Below are 24004 nucleotides of genomic sequence, written 5' to 3'. Positions count from 1 at the left end.
AGCACTAAATGATGATCTGCTATCAGGATCTGTATTTAGCATAAAGCTTGCGCAGAGTGGAGCCAAAGGATGGCAATTTATGATGACCTATGTTGCAAAGCACATAAGCTATCTTTGCCTCATTTATTATGACCTATTTTCGTGGTATAGACAATAAATTGGAACTAACTACTGAAACATGACTCATATTCCACTGTTCAAGATTTTGAGTGCAATTCTGTAGAACAGTCTAGTAATTGGCTACCCCTCAGTCCTCTTCTACAGTAAATATTATTCATTAAGTTTTGGCTGAGCTATTTTTTAAACTACTTTTGAATTGTTGGTTAAAAAAAATATTAAAACTTAAATCTCTTCTCATAATTCACTGCATTATAAATAGTACATTGTAATGGACATCGTAACATGTCTTCAAAGGCTAAAGACTAGTAAAGAGAGGTTTTAATGTTCATCTTATTCACGCAGTTTGTCTTACTTCACAATACTTTAAAATTAAAATGCTTCCCACAATTTTTTTTTTTTTTTTGTCAAGACACCATTCACACCTCCTTTGGATTCATGGCTGTAGATCATCTTTTCTTTTTCCGAAGAGAGTTCAGTAAGTATTCTAAGGCCCAAATTGCTGGCAGGAAATCCTTTAGCTTGTTCATGACAAAATAGAAAAGCTGTAGCTGAGAAGTGATTTCTTTGCAAAAATACTTCCCTATTAAGACCACCATATAACCCTTTTTCACAATTACAGACCAAGGTGTCTGAAACAAAGTGATGACTAAACAAAAGGAGAGTAATTCAGTAAGCACAAATTAAAAAGAAAAGAGGAAATTTTAAAAGAAAGTCATAAGAAAAAATCTTATTTATACAGAAAGTCTGCAAAGTCTTTTAATTTTGAAAAAAAGACATTCCAATTTCTTAATTCTTTAGTGAAGCAACCACATTTGGTTTTTTACTAACTATATGCACTGTCTTCTGTCTCATGCATATTTGTTTTTTAAAGTCTCAATCATACAATTGTTCCTTTTCAGAAAACCACTGAACTTACTGAATCAACTTCTGTCCATTACTTTGGTAAATCAAGAGGAGTTTCTTTAAAGTATTAGTCACTGCAAGATCTCTTTTGTGAAGTTACTCAATTACCCTCCTCCTCTTTGTCCTAAGAGAGCAATCATACACTCTTTATTTTGCAAAAAGACATGACAGACACAGTACCTCCTCATACTAGTAACATCTCAAACCGCTTTGAAGATTTATTCATCCTTTTCTTCCTTCCTCCACCCCAATCAAATAATTAGCTGCCCTACAAATATAAGGAGAGGGAAGAGCGCTACACAGACCATCCTTGGAATGGAGGCAGTTCATGCTGTGATGGAAGGAGGTATTTTATCCCTTACATGAAAGGATATCAGATCCTTAAAACAAAATTTTTGTTGTAATTCACGCTCATTGCAGAACTTCTACAGATAAGAGACAAACGGTGTTTCTAGGATGTAGTGACTACTTTGAGATTGTTTCCTTCAGACCAAGTAACACGGGGCACCACCAACAGTAGGCCAATTTGCAAACAATAGCAAAAATTATCATTTATACAGAATTGTCTGGCACAGATATCTACAATTAGATGCAGGATTTCCTTTTAAATTCCAAAGGGACTTCCACATCCCTGTCTTCCTTTACTATGGTTGAACATGAGGAACAAACAAGGTGTTCCTACTTCCTGAAAGAGGAAGAGAAGAGGGGAAAAAAAACACAAGCTGCCAGTAAAGACAGAAAGAAAAGCTGGTTTTCTTAGAGTTGATCATCCCCACGTAGACTGAAAATAACCTTCAAGGGTCAACTATGAAGCTAAAAAGGAGGCTCCCTATTCCCACATAGGAAAGAAAGCATTGTTTATTTTATGACATAATTTAATCATAAAAATTTTAGAACACAAACACCCACTCCTTCAGAAAAATTAAGTGCTGTGGTAAGAAAGTTGTTGCCATTGTCTTATTTTGATACAGACACATCAGACGAATAACCCACAACAGAATCGGGAGGTGGGTGGCTTGCTTAATTTTTTAATTTTAGTTTTTATCCTTGTGTTATATAATAAAGCCGTAAGAACAACGGTAAACGTCCTCCTTCTCCTTCCCCCACTAGGTGTCTTCTAATTCTTCACTAAGGGTAAATTCAGACTATACACAGTAAGGAAGACTTCGCTTACAACTCATTCTCAGAATTGTATCTTATTGTTCAAAAAGAAATGCAAATTCACCTGTATGAAATTTAACTCTTTCAGTAACAACAGAATTTGCAGTTCTACAACTATGGGAATGATTAAAGCTTCCAGTTCGTGTGGTACCTCCCTTTCATGGGGAAGTCAAAGTGGTGCTCACTTTTCATCATCAGTTTTCCTGCACAACCAGCTAAGTAGTGCAGGTGTGTAAAGGAATGACCCCATTATACCCATTTTCTGCTGTTCCAAAAACCTGTTGCTATGCTAGCTAAAGATCCATAGATGGCAGCATTGATGCAGTAATTAATCTTCACCACAGCAGAGGTCAAAACGCATTTCACAAAACTTGTTTCTTATTGGAGGCTAAGCCCCATTTTCAAATGTCAGAGATCTTAGCACCAGGCAGTATAAGCATTGGGCCAGGAACTGTCTGCCAGTAAAGAGAAGCCAGATCCAGGATCGTTACTAAAAGATACTATGCCAAGCGCTCACCCAATAATTGTGACAGTTTAGGCCCCATCATCTTGGAAATAAACTACATCATCTACACTGTAATGAGCACTTTGAGCCATGGGCTGCTGGTATAGTTCTTACAGTTACCTCCATATGCTGTCAAATTAGAAAGAAGAAGGAATACAGAGATGTCCAACATCCCCACCTTTACTGCCCTTTCTTCCTCTACTGCACCTCATTCAAAACAAGCTTTGCACTCCCTCTCATTTCTGCTGTTTGGGTAAGTCCTATGAATCTGGTGGCCCATATCACCACACAGCAGAGCGCTCAGTTACACGCAAATGAAAACAATGTCGCAGATGTTTTAGCACAAAAATGAAAATGCATCGACAGGCAGTATGATTTGGAGGTAAAGGATAAAAGTAGCTGAGAATACAAGGTACAGAAGTCCCAGTTCAGCTTCACTGGGCCATCCTCTCGTAAAGCCATCTTTACCAACACAATGTCTACATTGGAAGGAAGACTGCTGCTTAAATTACTGAACTTCAAATCTATGCCCTGCCTTATTCTGCTAGGCTTCTTGTCATAATAAAGCTCAGGATTTTCAGCTCCTTCCCTACAAAGTGCATGTATGTAAAAAAAAATATATATATATATTTGCAGTTGGGTAGTTTGTCAGAAAGTATAGAGTCCTCTGATAGAACCCAGCTCTGCACCTGCAAAGACAGTGACTTCTCTGAAATCATCTGCTCACAGACAGCTCTGCTGTTTTCCTTTGCCAGCTCACAGCACCGGCTGGCCTTATTCCAGCATTCAGGTGCACTGAGCATACTCACACTCAACTTCTCCTCCATTTCCCTCCAAGGACAGCGCTGAGCCTACACACCCAGCAACTCTGTCTTGCAGAGATCCTAACTAACCAGAGTCACTGCTATGTGGCAGGAACTGAGAGCTGCTTTGTCCCAGTCTGGATTATGCCAGGCCCTTTACCATCTAGAATTCTCCCTCACAAGCTCAACACATTATTGTGTTTGTTAATCTATGCCAGAGACAGGTGGCACAGCCAGAACGACACTAGAAGACTTCATCAAAGCAAGCTACCTGCCAGGGCTGGCCACCACGCACAGGAATGCCACACAGAGCAAAGTGCCCTTGAATTTAAAGGACAGCATTTATTCTAGTTCGAATACTTGCACGGCTCACTCTCGCTTCAGGTACTTTTGATTAAGCACTTCACTGGCATGCTAAAGCATATGTAGCCATTTTTTGATGATTTAATTTCTGATTACATACACTCAGGCTAGTAACCGAGCAGAGGCTGCCCAAGCTCCTGAACTCTGGAGCAGTCAAAATGATTTTCCCTACTTCTGCACTAGACTTCATCAAAAGAATCCGAGGATAATATTATACTCATCTCCCAATAAACGCATTTCTCTTGGAACATTAACTTTATCCCTGGGAGGCATATCAAGTTTCAGAACAGTACTCCTACGCACCTGAGACTTTTAAGAGCAGTTTAATAGTAAAAATATCACATACCACATACTTAGTAAGGAAAGAGTATTTGAAAAAGCTCTCCTAGACACTTCCAAACCTGAGCAACTAACTCAGTGCATAGCTCCTGACAATGCATACAGATTTAAAAAAGAAAACAGCTGAGTATTCATGCAGGTTTTAAACAACTATGAAATACTTCTCACGAGAAATCTGTACTTTCTGGGGGAAAAAGCTGCTTCCCAACACAACAAAACACAAGTGGAAAGCAGAATGCAGATACAGCATTTTAAGAAATCTGCCAAAGGCAATGTTGGTTGATCAACAAGCATGGAGCTGTGCTGTTATTTGCCATGACCTGTAGGAGTAAGTCAGAGGCCTTTGGAAGCTGGCCAGGCACTGTTGCATTGAGGAGGAACGAGGAGAGAAGGGATGGAAAGAGTTAATAGGATTGAGGTGGTTTCTGCCCTGAACCTTGAACAAGAGTAAAGAAAGATAACAGGGAAGAAAACAGGTGCGGACCGTTAGATATGAGAGGAACGTGAGCCTCCTAAATAGCAGCCAACGAAACGTAGAGAATAGGCGCGTGGACAGAAAGTAGTAACCAATTATAATGTGTAAAAGAGCGCATGGACAGCATGTGTATGCTTTAGCAAAGCTATATAAACGCAGCTTTCTGATAATAAGAAGTCTTCGATCCATCAGACCGGAGTCTGTGCATCAATCCCCTCGGCAACGACCTAATATTAGACTACATACATTCTGAGATTGCTGCTGCGTAACAAACCACTGTCTCTAGTCCACTACCTCACTCTCAGACATCTTAGACATTCAACTTTGACTTCAATTAATTTTTGCATTCAACTTTGACTTCAATTAATTTTTGCAGTATTGCTTCTTTCAAAGGCTGATGCTGCTGAACAGATGAACTTTAGGCCAGATACCCTGTGTATTTTTAGGTTATTTAGTGTCACAAGGTTTGTCCCAGCTGTACATGAGGAGGGTAAAACAAAACAAAAACCAAACAAGGAGAAACATAGAATGTCAATTTAATTTTTTTTTTTTAAAAAGGAAAAAAATCAGGAACTCCTTCCTCAAACCACACCGATTTCTAGCAAAACACAGAAGAGAAAGCAAAATGTGACAGTAATTAGAACATGTCAGGTACAGCTAACTAGGCTGCAGTCCCCTTAAGCTGCTCCGTTTCCCATTCCTTCAGCTCTGCTGCCCACAGCATTTATACTCACTTGCAGGTTGAGAAGTGGGAGCGTAGGGAGAGCTATGCCATGACGCAGCCTCCGAGTAACACACATGGCAAAACCGGAAACAATTGCAATAAGTTCACGCGTTCAGTGCCATGACAACTTTTAACCAGCAGTCTATTCTTAAACCTTCACCACGGTAAAACACAACATGGGAATAAAAAATGAAGCACAAATTCATCAAGTTTGAGAACAGTAACTCAAACCCTGCATGTGAACTCGCCCACAACAGCAAGCCAGTAAGTTAACAAACTGACACGTGGGAGAGTTGCTTCCTGCACCACTGGTGCACTGGACTGTACAAGAAGCTTTAGTTCTTTCTTTTCAATAAGGTCCAAAAGACAGAAAGTTCAGAAGGAGGAGAACACAAGCTCAAGTCTGCTCCTTACCAAACTGAAGTAGAGGGTGATCCTTCTGCCCTTCTGCACACAGAGCTTCTCTATCAGCTGGACAAAGCTTAGATTACACAGTAAGTGGGCAGGCAAAACATACTTTCCTGTACCATAACTAAACCACTGAAAGAGAAAGACCCAGCAGTACATGACTCCTGCAAAAGCAATGGCATGAAGACAATCCCTTCATTGCTGCACTTTCCCACTGTTGCAAGTGATAAAGCTCATTTCTTCTAGGGCTTACTGCCAGTTAATGAAGGCACCGTAAGAGACCATGTGTGCACTCTGCCTTATCCTCAGACATGAAGTACATTGGATCAGCCTTTATCTACTCAAAACCAGCTTTAACACAACATAACACAACTAAAATTATCTTCTTTACTCCACGAACTTCAGAATAGCAAAAAACTTCCCTGGAGGGAACTGAGCATTTCTTTTGGTAAAAGCTGGAGCAGTGCAAGTACTCACCCATCTGAGAAGAAACCAATGCAAGACACTCATCTCTAGCTGATAAAACAGCACAGAAGGAGAAGAAAACAAAAATAGAGTCAGGTGCTTCCTACAACAGAAACCAAAGCGCCAGGGGAATGCAGCACAGCGGAGCGGCCCCCGGCCTCTCACAAACCACAGATAGTGCAACTTTTCACTTGGGTGTTCATGTCCAAATGTTTGCAGCTGCAGCCAGCCCGAACACCTAGGCAAGAATGAGCACGCACTTGCTGGCAGCGCAAACACCCGTTTTCAGCACAGCACTGCCAGACAGAGCTGCCCCTCCATGCTCAGGGGGAAGGCCTTCCAGCCTGTCAGCAGCAGGGCCATTTGGCTGCCTCTTCTCTGCCGGGCAGGCTGTGAAAAGCCCGAGTGAAAGCAGAACACAGGCTGATATGTATATGGTATGGCAAACCAGCTGTATGACTAACCTGCCAGTAAACTCCACCAGGCTGCTGTTATCCACCCGTGTGAACTGCTAGGATTCCAGCTGCCCTCACAAGGCATGACGTCCCCTGTAGGGTCAAGACTTCAGGCACCCTCTTCAGACAAAATGAGGCACAGCTATAAAACTTCACCCTTCTAACCCTCCCCCAGGAAGACAGCAAGGCAAGAGGCAGTTCAAAGCACACAGCTTTTCTGATCCCAGCCTCAATATCTGCCTGGTTTCCATTCAAATCCAGAATTACTTTTGTACTCCCTCCTTAGCTAAGGAGGGCACTGTCTATCCACTTGCTTGTTGCGGTGCATTCATAGCGCAATTCAGGTGGGAAGGGACCTCCGGACTTCTGTACATTATTTTTCCCAAAATAAAGTGCTCTCGCCTAGGAGAGTTCAAAAGCGTAGTTATTCTCTTCCAAGAGCCACACGCTCTTTTTTAAACCTTTCAAAAATATATGTCACTGAATTTCAATGAGCTTTCACTAAACTTGAGAACAGTATAAGTGACACATCCTGCTGCAGCATGTTCCAGAGTTGTTTTGATGATGATAAAGCCACTGAAGGGTTTTTGACACTGGTTAGTCCTTTTAAGACACTCCTTAATCCTAAAATATTAAGCACTTCTTAATTATAGTTCATAGGATGGTCTGGGTAGGATTTGCAGCTCATTGCATTTACGAGGTCTTTGAAACGATCACAGAAATTTGTTGGGTATTAGTTTACTGAAACAGGAAAGACCATGTATCTAAAGATGTTACTAATCTACACACTGAAAACCATACCCAGGTCCCTCCCTGTGATTACTTCTCCCGTCACACTGACCTATGCAAACACCAACACACTACCACAAACCCATTCAGCTGAGATAAACTACATGACTCCAGCAGAGAGGGTATTTTTCACAGAAGTTATCTTTAGCACTAAGTAAGGATGACCTACCTATATTACTTTTACAGTCAGTGAAGACAGACATCCCCACAAACAAACCCGATTCTGGCTACATCTGAACTGCAGGACTTTGTTGCTTCTCACACCACATGCACATCCTGGCAAATTCTTGACTGCACATCAGGAGGAGACAAACATTACTGCTCTCTTCTTCAAAACAGGTCTCTGCTTCATCGGGGAGGGGTTTGGGGGTTGGGGAGGTGGGGAAGGAGGCCACAAGAGATACCAAACTCTCTGTATTGTGCTTCAATGCCCCAAAGACTGCCAGTCAGAGACCTGGAGCTAGCGAGCGCTCTATATAGAATCTGGAACGATCTCCTTCTCTGAATGTTTTTTTCAAAGGTTGGACCTTTTTTCGAGTTGACAAAGAGAAATGTAGGAAATTAAGTCTTCTTTACCTATTAGCCTTTGTGAACACTCTCATCCCACCAAAGGTGGCTGTTGCAGTGACACAGTTCAGAGATTTTACTCCATTTTAACAAAGGCTAGAGCCTCTCTTCATACAGCATTTTTCTGCAAAGCTCTTAAATAGTCACGTTACTATTTTAGACAGCAAATAAAATATAGAAACATTGCTGCTGTTTTAGTAAAATATGGTAAATACAGGCATAAACGACGATGGATACTCAAGTGAATCAAACTTCTCATTTCAAATGTAGCGAGTTTTTTGTCACTTTCAGACTGACTACTATCCAAGGCAATATAAATAAAATGGGGATTTCCACAAAAACCAGACTATGCTCTACAGAAAATACATTGGCATTGTGCTTATAAGAAACTTCTGCATAACCAAGATGCATATTCTTGCAGATATCTTTGCATGTAAACATTAACCAAAAATATGCTTTCGTTATAGCTCAAATATTTAAAAACGTATTTTCAAAAGATACATAGTACAACAGCCCAGTTTGACCACACTGGAAATATTATAAAAGCTTGACTGTTGAAAGGTACCAGAAATATCAGCTCACAGACACCACACATATGTGAAACATCAACTTTTAAGTACGACCAATGAAAGAGCTCAGAACTAGTTAGATTACATCATTGTTTCCTGCCTGTGAAGAGGAGCTATTTTAACTAAGCGAAGCTGAGCAGAGAAGAGGAAGTCTAAACCTTTTACAGATTTGGAGCTATGAAAGCAGCATCTCTGAAGAAACTTTGTAGTGCACAAAAGGTGAGTGACAATCCATTATGCTATGCTAACAAAGTAACTTGGATGTTTACATATGCTACTAAGATAGACTGCTTTCTTCAGAAGCTGAACACTGGCTTTAATTCTAGAACTAGTGAAAAGATACTTAATTCCTTAATGCACGTTCAAAGCATCAGCAGCATTCTGTAAATAACATGTAAAGCAAAACAACTGCATCTGTAAAAGCATAGTATCATAAATACTGTTGTTCACAATTTTAACAATAAATTTTAAAATATGCGATAACTAAAAGCATTGGTACGTACGTTACCACTAAAGGAAAAATGTTTGTTTTCATCAAAATAAACCAGGAGAGATCTTGATCTGTCTGTGCTTCACTGAGAGCCATGTACCCCTCAGAGAAATGTGAGCAAATGTAAGTGGCAGCAAAAGGAAAAAAAAAGGGGATTAGGAAGAGAGATTCACACCCAATCCTTTAAGTGGAATAACTGTTGCCTAACTCATAGTAAGAATCTGGAGGAAAAGATTTAATTCTGGTTTTGTTCTGAAAGTCTTTGTTCTCGTACACAGCACCTGGATGCGCTGCACAATTCACATTAGACATTCAGGACCTCAGCTATCATTAAAAAAATAAAACAGGTTGATAAAACATACAGACCAACATCAGAGTAATCATTCTGAATTAACACAGACAGACATCCAGAAACCAGTGACTCCAGGGGCTCTTCAGCAAGCACTTTAGTCAATACCAGTAAGTACGTGCTCCCATTATGAAAAATGGCAACTAGGGAAAAAAAACCACTCAGAGGCACCCAAAGATATACTTGGGCTGACCTGGGAGATATCAACCTGAACTCCATGCAGACAAGTACTGATGAAAAAGCAGAACATCTGCTTTCGCGTATAAATGCAGACAGGTAACTACACACTTTTTAAAAATCTCATTATTTCGTACCTACACAAATGTTAAATTTTAGAATCTTAGAAATTCAGTTTAGGAGAAATACATAATTATAACATTGACATGCATTTAGACCCACAAAGTTTGGAAACAGTGTCTACAACAACTAAACAAAAAGAAAAAAAAACCACTTTTTGTTACAATAAGTCCATTCTTTGCTATATCTCAAAAGTGGCACAAACTTGAAATAACCAGCAAACAAGGCAGGTTTTCCTGACAGAAGCTTGTGCCAGATTCAGCTTCCTCTCTTCCCATCAACATCAGCCTGCTGGTTATTTTGGAAACAGAACCTGACCAAAAACGATTACAGTCACCGCAAGTCCAAAAGAGAGAAGAGCAAAACCAAAACCAAAATCCGTGCTGATTATTAACATTCATCTATAAAAAGTGAATTTTTCTACCTATCCTATACATTAGTATGCAATTCACCTGCTAAATCAGTCAGGATCTTGAGATAGGTAGCCATGCACTATGTCATACAGAACCACTAGCAAGAGAGAAAAAACCAGAGCAAAAGAGATAAAACACTTAAAATGTGCAGGGGCAGGCGGGGGATGTTAAGTAATATTTAGACAATTTTATGCAACAGTAATGAAAGTGGGACAGTATGTCAGATAATATTTCAACTGTGCTACAAGCACGTGCTACAAAAATTTTCTTTCAAGAATATGCCTTTCCATAGGGTCTGCTTTCATTCTTTAATTTTTTTATTTTTAATGTTCTTCTCACAAAGATGTGTTTTAGAGGCATTTATACAGATGTCCTCCAAACCTACTTTTTTGTAAGTATTATATGCATAGCTTTTCCTATACAAAACATAAATTCTGTTACTGTTCTAATGACCTCATCTGATCAGAAAACACATGGTTTTGTTTTGTACAGCTAAAAAAAACCCATGTTGAGACAAAAGATTAGGGCTAGGTATTTGTATGCATCATTTTTTTTTAATATCTATAAACCGCAGAATTGTAAAAAAATCAGAAGTCCAAACTTCATATTTCAAGGCAGAAACTAACCTGAAAAAAGATTTAATAGGTCATACTTAAGTTAGTTACTCCATGGATACTTTTCTCAAAAGCAGCTGATATTTCCAGTGTCAAACCAGGATGCTAGGATAATAAAGACTGGTTCAATCTCCCTGCATTCCTACACCACTGAAAAAAGTACCTAGTAACATCACAGTAAAAGCATAAACCAGATGAGCAGTAACAAGATTTTTTTAATGCATTCTCCGCTTTTGGAGAGAAAAAACCACAGAACTATGCACTCTTCTGCTCTTGAACAGTTTTGGTGCCTAACTGATACTGTAGCAATTACATAGCTGTCTGTCGCAAGTGCAGATGACACTAAATTGGGTGGGAGTGTTGATCTGCTCGAGGGTAGGAAGGTTCTGCAAAGGGATCTGGACAGGCTGGATCGATGGGCCGAGGCCAACTGTATGAGGTTTAACAAGGCCAAGTGCCGGGTCCTGCACTGTGGTCACCACAACCCCATGCAGCGCTACGGGCTTGGGGATGAGTGGCTGGAAAGCTGCCAGGCAGAAAAGGCCCTGGGGGTGTTGGTCAACAGCCGGCTGAACATGAGCCAGCAGTGTGCCCAGGTGGCCAAGAAGGCCAACAGCATCCTGGCCTGTATCAGCAATAGTGTGGCCAGCAGGAGTAGGGAAGTGATCGTGCCCCTGTGCTCAGCACTGGTGAGGCTGCACCTCGAATCCTGTGTGCAGTTTTGGGCCCCTCTCCAAGAAAGACATTGAGGTGCTGGAGCGTGTCCAGAGAAGGGCAACGAAGCTGGTGAAGGGCCTGGAGAACAGGTCTTGTGAGGAGTGGCTGAGGGAACTGGGGTTGTTTAGTCTGGAGAAGAGGAGGCTGAGGGGAGACGTTATTGCTCTCTACAGCTACCTGAGAGGAGGTTGTAGTGAGGTGAATGTTGTTCTCTTCTCCCAAGTAATAAGCAATAGGACAAGAGGAAATGGCCTCAGGTTGCACCAGGGGAGGTTTAGATTGGACATTAGGAAAAATTTCTTTGCTGAAAGTGGTCAAATATTGGAACCGGCTGCCGAGGGAAGTGGTAGAGTCACCATCCCTGGAGATGTTCAAAAAACGTGCTGATGTAGCGCTTCGGCACATGGTTTAGTGGGCATGGTGGTGTTGGGTTGATGATTGGACTTGATGATCTTAGAGGTTTTTTCCAAACTTAATGATCCTATGATTTTATGATAAGTAGAAAGATCATACAAACAACTAATTCCTTTCTCCTCTTCACAAAGGTGCCAGGGGGCTGGGTAAAAGGCCAAACAAGAGGAATCCTCCCATTCAAAGTCATGAAACGGTGACCGCAGCAACAGCCAGGAAAGCAGGGGGGTGTATGTTAACCAAAGCACCCATGCAAATACCAGGTAAGGTGTGCCATCCTCAAATAGCTCCCAAGTAAACCAGTGAATAATCTTTCAGCTCTCATCACTCAGGTCTGCATAATGACATTTCAGATATCGAACTCCTATGACCAAGAAGCTGAGAGACACAACACAACTGTGCTCTGGAGCAGCTGGCTACCAGCAGCTTTTCCCCCCAACATAGGGCCTGGTTGGAGACTGCGCTGCTTCCCATCTTTTTACTTCTTTATATAGAAAGTTTATCAATCTATTGATCTCATTCATATGTCAGGTGGTTGGTTCTGATGCCCTGGGATTAAATACTGTATTAGAAGCTGCACAGCTATTAAAATAGCTTTTTAGTGTCTTTTATGAGCAACTGCATGCATCTATTCTTTTGGGAACTAAGTAGTTCCAACATAGATAAAATGCAAAGTCAATACTTCACTTTGCATATAGAAATGTCACCACATGCCATGCTCACTTATTTCTTTTCATAACTAGTTTTAATCATTATTTTTTTCAACAGGAACAACTTTTCTTTAGAAAATAGCTCTCTTACCTCAAATACAGCTGTTTCAATCTAATGATCAGCTGCTGAACCATACTCAGAGTTGCTGGTCCATCTTGACTTTTTGATTCCTTATATAAGAAATCTCTTAAGTAATTAAAAATATTGAATTAAAACTAGCTTATAAATACTATTTCTCACAGGTCTGACAGTAAAAGTACCTCCTTCAGAGCACAATAATGTATTTGTAGTCAGAAATAGCAACAAAGCTAGTACATTTTCGCAGCCAAATGTATTAAACAATACCATCTCATAACTAAGCCCCAACCTACAACAATCTTCTTGTTTGTTTTTAGAAAAAGTTTTGATTTGACTGATAGTAACTTTTCATATTGTATCTATTTTTAGGATATTTATAGAGTGCAACAACCATTCCTAAATTCAATTAAAATATGATGGCTGGAAATCATCACCCTGAAGAATACAGGATTGCATCACTGGTCTTCTACAGTTTTGTATTCACAGTGGGATTGCTGGTGAATGCCACTGCACTATGGGTTTTCAGCTGCACTACCAAGAAGAGAACAACTATAACTATATATATGATGAATGTGGCATTACTTGACATAATTTTTATATTTTCCTTGCCTTTTCGGATAATTTATCATGGGAAAGAAATGTGGCCTTTCGGAGATACATTCTGTCGGATTATCAGTGCCTTCACTGTATTTTATCCAGCCATTGCTCTCTGGTTGCTCACTTTTATAAGCGTCGACAGATTTATGGCTATTGTCCAGCCCAAACATGTCAAAGAACTAAAAAATACAAAAAAGGCTGTGCTGGCATGCACTGGAATCTGGGTGATGACCCTCGCAACAACGTCCCCGTTGCTGTTTTTACAATCTGATCCAGACAAAGCCTCGAATTTCACCACCTGCATGAAAATGCTTGATATCATCCATTTAAAGGAAGTAAATACATTGAACTTTTCTCGCTTGATTTTTTTCTTTTTGATTCCCTTGTTTATCATGATGGGGTGTTACCTAGTCATTATTTACAATTTTATCCATGGCAAGACTTCCAAACTGAAGCCTAAGGCCAAGGAGAGATCCATAAGAATTATAGTTACTCTGATTGCTCAAGTACTTGTCTGCTTTGTACCCTTCCACATTTGCTTTGCCTTCCTGATGCTGCAAGCTGAAGATACAACTTACAATCCCTGGGCAGCCTTTACCACCTTCCTCATGAATCTCAGCACATGCTTGGATGTTATACTGTACTACATTGTTTCTAAACAATTTCAGGCGAGAGTCATCAGTGTAATCCTTTATCGCAATTACCTTCGAAGTGTGCGCAGGAAAAGTTTTCGAACTGCAAGTGTAAGATCACTCAGTAATATGAACAGTGAAATGATATAAAAAGAGAAAAAAATGTCAGGGGACTTTCATAATGTAAACAAGTGATTATTTTTCTGAATTCTAGCATTTTGACTACACTGAAGAATGTTCTACAGCCAGAAGTAACAGATAGATTTGTTGCACTGCAAATATGAGAGAAGCAGAATAATAATTGCACCTCTATATTTGCTCAACAGGTTTTTTTCATCTGAAATGAAATTAAAACCTAGTATCAGTGTTAAACTTTCCAATGCTTTTGTCATCTCAAAAGATTGTGAATACTGTCAGACATGATAAAGTGACTACTAGTATAATAAAGCAGACAGCACTGAAAAACGATGATGCAACGTATACATTAATTTTTTATATTTGCACAACCAAACGCTCCTGAAACTACTATATATACCACACTTCTAAAATTAGCCTCATTCTCTCATGATCAATGTCAGCATGACTTAAAGAGAAAGCATATGTAGATAACATTTATATTTAATTCAACTAAAAACTTCTTTGATGCAGATTTCTTTGCAATTGACAACATTCTGCAGTCATAGATAAAAATACCATCAAAAGGTATGATAGTCAAACTGTTTATTAGTTCCCTGTGGGTATGACGTGCACATTTATTACACCTTACTCTTGCACTAAGTATCTTTTTTACACAGATTAAAACACTGAGTTTGTGCAGACACACTAGCAGCCTATGTCCCAGCAGCAAACTTTTAGGTAGCAAACACTAGGAGTAACTGCAGTACTACGCAAGCTTTCAACCCCTTTTGAATACTCACACACTATAAAAAATACAACTCTATAATGTCAAACACATGCTTTTTCTTCCTTATCAAATCAGCTTTTAGCTACTTCCAAGAGACATGCAAAAAAGTAGAAATAAAAAAGACTAATACCGTTTTTAGTATTAAAAAATCTCACTCCAATAGCTTTTATTATTACCTCAGAGTGTACACATGGAAACTCAAGTCTGCAGGAGGCTGATCTCACCTGTCAGAAGCTTAACCACAAAGGCTCTGCAAGCTCTACAGTTCTACTGTAACATGTACATCTCTAAGTGCAGAAATCTCAAATATAGGCTATGCAAAACTGAACAACTAAATACCTTAAAGCTTTAAGAACTTCAGAACACAAACATACAAAATACCAGTATGAAATGGATATAACTGCATCTGCATTTTGAAGTGACCATAAAGGTATGAATTATTTGTGCTCTCTTTGTGATTTAAGAAAGAAATTAGCACCAACCTGATTTCAGTTTTCAGATTTACAAAACTGAACAAAACCAAATATAGCAATTATCTGTGCACTGCAAGCTGTGTTTCAATCTTGCTGACAGTGGAAATGGGACTAACAGAACGGAAAGTAATCATTATATGGATAAATTATAAATTAATTAACCACAGATCACAACTAGGAAATGAATGTTTGAAAATATAATAGTTGTGCCAAGAACCTTTACACTGTAGTTCAAAAGAGGATTAAATTTAATTTGAAGGGTTACATGAAGACAGTTTTTTTAAAAATTAAAATCTGCACAAAATAATCCCTTGAAACTATATCTAAAATAACAAATCCATTAGGAGCTACTTACAAACCAGAAGGCAAACTGTTGATGGTGATGCCAAATATATACTGCGCGATTTCTACTAGGAGAAGATCAAACAAAGCTGAGAGCATCCAAGCACCCAGTAAAAAGGACTGGAAAGAAAAAGTTTAATTTCAATTAATTCAACAGTTTAAAAAGAAAGTTTGAAAGTATCTCTAAATAAAAGAACATGAAAACCACTATACTAGTTCAATTAAGACGAATAAAATCTTCAGCACACGTAATTCCAGATCTACATGTCTAGATACTGAAAAATGGAGACTTAAGATTTGTTATCAAAATTAAGTTCTGTGGGTCTTGGAACCTTCAACTGATACAATTGCAAACTTTAGAGTAATCCATTTGACTGCAAGATATTATCAATATAAATTTAGATTTATGGAAACCAAATTCTCTTTAAAACGCTTTAACATGTATTTCTATACAAAATGTTAGTAACAAAACCGCAATATTAATCCAAGACTACAAGATTCTAAACAGTGTAGAAAATAATTTCTGTTAAAAAAAATGTAACTGGAACTTACTGAAAATTTTCTGCTGCCATATCTTCTTTCAAATATTCTAAAGTTGTAAATGAGCAGACTGCTGCAGAATGTGTCTTTCAAATCAAGACATATTGTCCTCCCACATACAAGTCTCCAAATCTAGAAGGTTAAAGATCATCATGTTAAGCCTCTCCTTGAAGGAAATTCTTTACAGAATTTGTGCTCAGAGCGAATATAATACCGAAGTCAGGCAACCGAAATGCAGTACATTTAAGGAGGCAAATAAAGAGAGTAGAATGTTATGGAGAGTTCAAGAAGTCTGTTTAAAAATAAAGTATTTTCAAGGAGCAGGTCTACCTACAACTGAAATGAAGTCAAATACATTTTTAGATCTCTAGTTCACATTTGAAAACAAAAATGGAAATCAGAATCCTAGTAAATTGCAGAAGTACGGAAAAAAAATTTTTTTGAAGCAACCTCCAGGTATCAACTAGTCCAGCGTACTGCTCTAAGCAGTTCTCATCAGATCAGCTTGCTCAGGGTCATGTCAAATCTTGAACACCTTCAAGGATAGAGATTCCACAGCCTCTCTGGGAAACCTGTGCTAGTGTTTGGCCACCCCCATGGCTTAAAAAATTAAATCAAATCCTTACATCTAGGCAGAATTTCCCATGTTCCACCTTGTGTCCACCACCTCTTGCGCACCTCCATGCAGAGTCTGGCTCCAGCTTCGCTATAGCTTCTAATCAGCTGTAGACAGCAACAAGGTGTCTCCTCTTTGCCTTCTCTTCTTGAGGCTGGGCAGACCCAGTTCTCTCAGCCTCTCCTTTAATGTCACATGCACCAGCCTTCTGACTGTCTTGGTGGATCCGCTCCAGTGTGTTCACATCTTTCTTGTACTGAGGATTCCAGAACTGGGCACTTGTGAGATCACATCTAGAGCACTGTGTCAACTACAGGAGTAGGGCCACTTGCCTCAACCTACTGGCCACACTCCCACTAATACAGCTCAGGAGATGGTTGGCCTTCTTAGCTGCAAGAGTGCGCTGTTGACTCCTGTTGTCCGCAAGATCCATGGGTCCTTCTCTGCGGAGCTACTCCCAAGCACTTGCCCCCTGCCAGCCTGCACTGTTGCAGCCTGGGGTTATTCCATCCCAGAAGCAGGACATTCCAATTCATGAAGTTCCGGTCAGCCCATTTCTTGGGCTTGCCACAGTCTCTCTGAATAGCAGCCCTTCCTTCCAACATATCGACAATTCCCACCAATTTTGGATCACCCACAAACTTGCTTAAAGTGCACTCTATCCCATCATCCAGGTCACTAATGGAAGACATTAAATCGTACTGGTCCCAGTATTGATCTCTGAGGGGCCTGCCCCTAATTAATACCTGCCAAGTGGACTTTGCACTAACAATCATAACTCCATAGATAGACCAGCAAATTTTCCACCCATCTTCTTGTCCAGATATTCAGTACATATCTCACCAATTTGGCTTCAAGAACACAATGGGAGGCTGGGATAAAGGCTCTGCTAAAGCCAAGGTATGCAAAATCCACTGACTCCCCTTGTCCACAGCACCACTTGCCTCGTGGAAGAAAGCAACCAGTTGGTCACGCATGCTTTTATAGAATCATAGAATGGTTGAGGTAGGAAGGGACCTCTGGAGATCATCCAGTCTGACATCCTCACTCAAAACAAAGTCAACTCGAGCAGGATGTTAACTGACCACGTCCAGTCTGGTTTTGACTATCTCCAAGGATGAAGACTACACAACTTCTCTGGGGAAACTGTTCCTCTGTTCTATCAGTCTTACAGTAAAAAAGCTTCTTCTTTAAAAGGAATTTCTTGTATTTCAGTTCATGCCCATTGCCTCTTGTCCTTTCACTGGGCCTAGCTCCCTCTTCTTTGCTCCCTCCCATTAGGTGTTCACACATACTGGTAAGATTCACCCTAAGCTTTCTCTTCTCCAGGCTAAACAATCCCAGCTCTCTCAGCCTCTTCTCATACTCCAGCCCCTGACCATACTAGTGACCCTCCGCTGGACTCTCTGCAGTATGCCAAGGTCTATCTTGTACTCAGGAGCCCAGCACAAGGGACAGCACTCCAGATGTGGTCTCAGAGAGGCTGAGCAGAGAGGAAGGATCGCCCCATCAGGCCTTCTAGTGAGGCTCTTCCTGATGCAGCCCAGGGTGCTGTTGGCCTTTTTAGCCACAAAGCTGCATTGCTGCCTCATGTTCAACTTAAGTCTTCACCAGGACCCCCAGGGCCTTTTCTGTAAAGCTGATTTCCAGCTGGTCAGCTCCCAGCTCCTACAGGTGCATGAGGTTACTCCTGTCCAGGGGCAGGACTTTGCATTTGCCTTTGCTGAACTTCAAGAAGTTCCTGTTGACCCTTTCCTCACCTCTGAATGGCAGCAGAACTAACTGGCATATCAACTGCTCATCTGGTTTACATCAACCACAAGCTTTTTGAGAGCACGCTCTGTCCTGCTGCCCAAGTTGTGAATGAAGACACTGAACAGTATTGGCCCCCATATTCATCCCTGGTGTACACCACTAGTGACTGGCCTCCAGCTGGACCTTGTGCCACTGACCACAACCCTGTGGGCCCATCAGTTCAGCCAGGTTTCAATCGACTTCACTGCCCACTTCTCTCACTTGTACTTCATCAGTTTGTCTGAGGATATTATGGGAGACAGTACAAAAAGCAAGGTCAAAATGAACAAAATCCACTTCTCTCCCTTCACCCACCAAGATAGTCATCCACCTCATCATAGACAGCTATCAGGTTAGTCAAGATTTCCACTCCATAAGTCTGTGCTGACTACCTCCAGTCACTCTACTGTTCTTTATGTGTCTGAAAATGATTTCTAGGAGGGCTTGTTTCATGGCCTTCCCAGAGATCCAGGTGATGCTGACTGGCCTGTAGTTCTCCAATCTCCTTTCTTGCCTTTCCTGAAGACAGGACGACATCTGCTTTCTTCCAGTCCTCAGGAACTTTCCTTGATTGCAATGATCTTTCAGAGATAAACAAGAGTGGCCACACAACGACACAAGACAACTTCTTCAAAACTTGTGGGTGTATACCATCAGGTCCCATGGATGTTAGTTTAAACGTTCTGTAGCCTGAGTTCCCTTCACTGAGTTTGAGACTTCATTGCTCCAGACATTCGTGACTGATCTCAGCAGCCTGGGACTGCTGAAAAGAAGTCTTACCAGTAAAGAACCAAGGCAATCAATGCAAGCACTGGATACCTCAGCCTTTTCCATGTCTTCTGTCTCCAGGTACCCATTCCCATGCAGCAGCAGGCCCATGTTTTCTTTAAGTCTTCCATTTGCTGATATTCCTGTAGGAGCCCTTCCTGTTGCCCTCCACATCCTTTGTCAGCTTCAACTCCAGGTGGGCTTTGGCTTTCCTAATCCATCCCTGCATGTTCAGACAGTGTCTCCATATTCCTCCCAGGTCACCTGATCTACTTCTACCTCTTGTGTGCTTCATTTTTGTGTTTTAGTTTAGTCAGGAGCTCCTCATTCATCCATGCAGGCCTCCTGACACTTTTGCTTGACTTCCTATGCACTGGATGAGCCATTCTTGAGCTTGGAGGACATGATCCTCGAAAACCAACCAGATCTGCTGGTACACTCTTTTTTTTTCAGGAACTGTATCACATAGGAGTCTTCCAAGCAGATCTCTGAATGGGCCAAGGTCCGTTTGCCTGAAGTCCAGGGTTGCAATCCTGCAATCTGTCTTGTCCCCTCCTCTCAGGACCCTGAACTTCACCATCTCATGATCACTGCAACCAAGGCTGCCCCTGATCTTCACATGCCCAACCAGTAATTCCTTGTTTGTAAGTATGGGGTCCAGACACAACATCTCCCCTCACCAGCTCCTCGATCATCTGTGTTAGGATGTTGGTATCAAAGCACTCGAGAAACCTCCTGGACTGCTTGTGCCCTGCTGTGTTGCCCTCCCAGCACATATGAGGATGGTTAAAGCCGTCTATGAGGGCCAGGGCCTGAAATTGTGAGGTTTCTTCCATGTGTCTGAAGAAGGCCTCATCTACTTCAACCCAAAACCCTGTTGCTGACATCAGATGACCTGTGGCAAACACTACCACCAAAGTTGGCTGTTCTGGTCTGCCCTCTAATCCTGACCCATAAACTCTCAACTTCCTCATGTCCCAAGATAAAGCCCTGTGCAGTTCTGCTGCTCCTTCACACAAAGATCTATTCCCCTCCTTGCCTGTGCTTCCTAAAGAGCTTGTACCTGCCTGTTGCAGCATTGCTATCACATGAGCTAACCCACCACATCTCCATGACCCCAATGAGATTGTAGCCCTGTAATGGCATATGACCTTTAATTCCTCTTATTTGTTCCCCATGTAGCACACATCAGTGTACAGACACTTCAGAGAGGCACCCAGTCACACTGATTTCCCAGAAAACGTATGGGAGTGTTCCACATACTGCTGTCTCACAGGCACTTCCTTATTTATGTGCATACACTTGAAGTAGGTCCTTTTCAGTCCTGTTTTGTTGATTACAAGATCCCTTCTGTTCACATCATCCTGTACCTTTTGCTGCCTAACCCAGTCCACTGCCTCCTCACTTGACTGGGTTGTCATATCCCTCCTGGATTGTTACTGTCTTAAAGTTCTCCTCACCAGGCTGGCCTGCCTGTTAGCAAAGATGCTTTTGTCCCATCTAGTCAGACAGATGCCACTTCTTCCAAGTAGTCCTCAATCCTCAGAGAGGGTCCCATGAGCATAAAAGCCAAAACTCTGTTGCCAACACCAGCTGAGCAACCTAATTGTGACCCACAGGATCGGTCCACTTCACCTTGGTTGGCTGCTCCCAGTCACCTTTGTGTCCTGCATGTGTCAAGAAATGGCTTTTATAAAGATTTCCTCCATGACCTTCCTAAGGATCAAGGTAAGGCTGAGTAGCCTGATGTTACCTGGATCCTCCTTTCTGCCCTTCCTGAAGATGGGCGTGACATTTGCCTTTCTCCAGCCATCGGGCACCTCCACCAATTGCCACGACCTTTCAAATATGCTAGAGAAAGGTCTCACAATTACATTTCCAGCTCCTTTGGCACCCTCAGAGGTAAGCCGTCTGGTCCCACTAACTTGTGCATAGTTGGGTTAAGTGATCCCTAACTATTTTTCTTAATGGTGGATACTGCTTCACTCTCACAGACTCTGCTAGGAGGTTTAGGGGCCTTGGAGGCCTGAAGGCAAAACATACTAGTGCAAACAAATATATCTGCCTGAAAACCTGAGCCTTTTGCATATCCCTTGTCACTAGGTCCCCCGGCACAATGATGGGCCCACACTCTCTCTCCTTAAGTCCTTCTTTTGCTGCAGCTGTACTTACAGCAACCTTCCTTGCTGCCCTTCATCTCCCTTGCTAGTTTCCAGCTCAGCTTTGGCTCTCCCTGATCCCTTTGCTAAGCCACAGCCTACAAGGCATTCTCCCCTCCATGGAAGTCCACTTGCCAACACACCGCCCAAGCCTTATGTTTCTCAAGGTCTTTAGGCCTCAGTCGATTCTTCTGCCTCTAACTTCCCCAGCATACCAAAGGACTGAACAAGAAGAAAGAAGTGGGACCTCACCATTCTAGCTGTCCTATGTCAACATGCCTGGTATTAAAAACTAGCCAGTAGCTTGAGTACCGCCTCTCCTGAAGTCCAAACTGGCAGAGCTGTCCGTGACCTTGCAGCTGAACATTTCATGATACGCATTAACTGAACGGCCCTCGCATAGACTATGTAAGGCTTCTAAGTCTAACCGCTCTTTACTTTAGCCAGCCTAAAAAATACATAGGTCTAATGTCATCAAGACACTGCTTTTGAGGGTACCCCTTATGGAGACAAAGATCTTTTCGTTTTGCACAGTACATATTTTGCCTTCCAAATCAAATGCACTCTTCTTCAACTTTATTTCCTGTGCTCTCTACCAGCTTTAACAAGTGTTAATATCCAATATCCAAAATGTCTGTTCAGTCCCTGGAAAATTTCCATTTCATTAAACTCATCCCCACAGATGAATCTATTCTAAACAAATCTTTTTTTTAAGTGTTCCAATTTGAGTATTAGCATCAGACAGGAGTTAAACGATCTGCACTCCCTGATCTCAGAGGTAAACCGCTATATAGCATATAGCTTACTACAAAGGCTATGACAATAAATGAAGCAACAATTTCAGGAAAGAAAAAAACCCAAACCCACAAATTCCCCGAAGCATCCCTATAAAATTATCATAGCTTCTACAGATACTTGCAAATGTTTGTGCTTAAGACACAGTAAAGATGGTTTCTTTGAATAAGACACAGCTACTACTGTTTTTCATAAGATCAAATAAATGGAAAGAGAGGACTCCTCTAAAGACAGACGGCAAAACAAACAAACCAGCAAACCCCAAACCCACAACATTTCCATTTAAAATTTGAATAGTTTCTGACTTTCTCTTCCCCCTCCCCAAACACTTGGTTGTAAAGCTTTCAAAAGGCAGATATTAATTTATGCATTTTTGCTGCACAGCATTAGCAAGACACTTGGAAAGTACAAGCAGTGCTCTTGAAGAGTTGAAGTCTACATCACTACAATAAAACTCTTGTTCTTGACAACAAAGATCATGGAGAGTGCAACAGCACTGAGTATCAGTAGCTAGGTCTAACAATCTTTTAAGGTTTATAGGCTATAGATGGCATCCTCAAAGGCATTAAGTTGACTACATACTGTTTTTTGAGGTAACTGTAAAACACGTGGGATAACATAATTGCAGAGGCATTTGCTGACCCTATTCTGTTTGCCATTTCCAAAAATGAAAAAAACAAATCCCCACAAAACTTATCTAATCACTTCTCAGTGCATTATTTTGACAATTACAACTGATACTAGACAATTCTTAATTAAACCGAGAACAAAACCTTACAAGATGCAACACCTGAAAGATAAAAAATCTCAATTTGAACTGGGAATAAGGAAGAAATGTAAGATAATAAACCAATTCAGCAGATTACTGAGGAGCATGACAAACTCCCCCACCCCTTGGAATCTTCAAGATAGAAGCAGTAGTTCTATTCAACAGGCAAATTTTAGTTTCCCACAACTAACTGTAACAGAAGTTGCAGAGAGAAAGTTAGGGCCTCTGTTGTTAAAATCAATCATATATAATCAGAATACCCAATCATAATAGCACTCTTAAGCCACAAAAACTAAGCACAATAAGATATTGACATTCATATCAGAGTACTTCTATTATTACATGTGTTAAACCACACTTCATTCACAGCAAACTTCCAAATGCCAGTGGCTGGGAGGAAAAATGATACAAACCAAATAATTTCCCAGACAAAAGAAAGAAGTGAAAAGCTGTGTTGATCGTTTCAGATCAGTTTTTCTCACTTTTTCCCAAAAGTGGCATACTGGAGTGACATAAAAAAAAAAGGTAAAACAAGCTGGTCTACGAACAAAGGAAAAGAACCAGAGGAAAAACAGATTAGGGAAAAAAAAAAAGGGGGGATTAGAAGAGCAGAGTTTGCAGTCTCTTTCCACAGAAAATGAACTGACTCTTACCTGAAAATCTTCTTTTATAGCTTGTAGGTTATATGCAAAGAACTTCTGATAATGTTGGAAGAGCAGAGTCAATAGAATTGAGATGGCACTTGGGACTAGTAACAGACTCTTTGACAAAGGTGCTTTATCTTAAAGACAAAAAAAAAAAGAAAGCAGCTATTTTAAAGAAAAATCTCTCACATTTAAAAAGTAATATATTTAAACGTGATTGGAAAACATAATAGCAGTGGCATCAC

At 40.8% G+C, this 24004-nt stretch overlaps 2 protein-coding genes across 2 annotated transcripts in view; one reads left to right on the top strand and one right to left on the bottom strand.

The window, feature by feature from the left end:
* UBAC2 (UBA domain containing 2) overlaps nucleotides 1-20366 on the bottom strand; it is a 90594-nt gene extending 70228 nt beyond the window's left edge. Inside the window, exons 1-3 of the mRNA XM_086481547.1 lie at nucleotides 20073-20366; nucleotides 16227-16346; nucleotides 15688-15794 (exon numbers count right to left, since the gene is read on the bottom strand). Coding sequence (XP_086337673.1) covers nucleotides 15688-15794; nucleotides 16227-16346; nucleotides 20073-20366 — 521 coding nt within the window. The remainder of the gene's footprint in view (nucleotides 1-15687; nucleotides 15795-16226; nucleotides 16347-20072) is intronic.
* GPR18 (G protein-coupled receptor 18) lies at nucleotides 13140-14105 on the top strand. Its single transcript, XM_009949994.2, has one exon. The coding sequence runs from the start codon at nucleotides 13140-13142 to the stop codon at nucleotides 14103-14105; it is 966 nt and encodes a 321-aa protein (XP_009948296.1).
* Nucleotides 20367-24004: the final 3638 nt, after the last annotated feature.

Source organism: Leptosomus discolor, chromosome 1, assembly GCF_034619465.1.
Source record: "Leptosomus discolor isolate bLepDis1 chromosome 1, bLepDis1.hap2, whole genome shotgun sequence".
In the NCBI taxonomy this organism is placed as follows: domain Eukaryota; kingdom Metazoa; phylum Chordata; class Aves; order Leptosomiformes; family Leptosomidae; genus Leptosomus; species Leptosomus discolor.
This window is presented reverse-complemented; position numbering and strand designations above follow the sequence as displayed.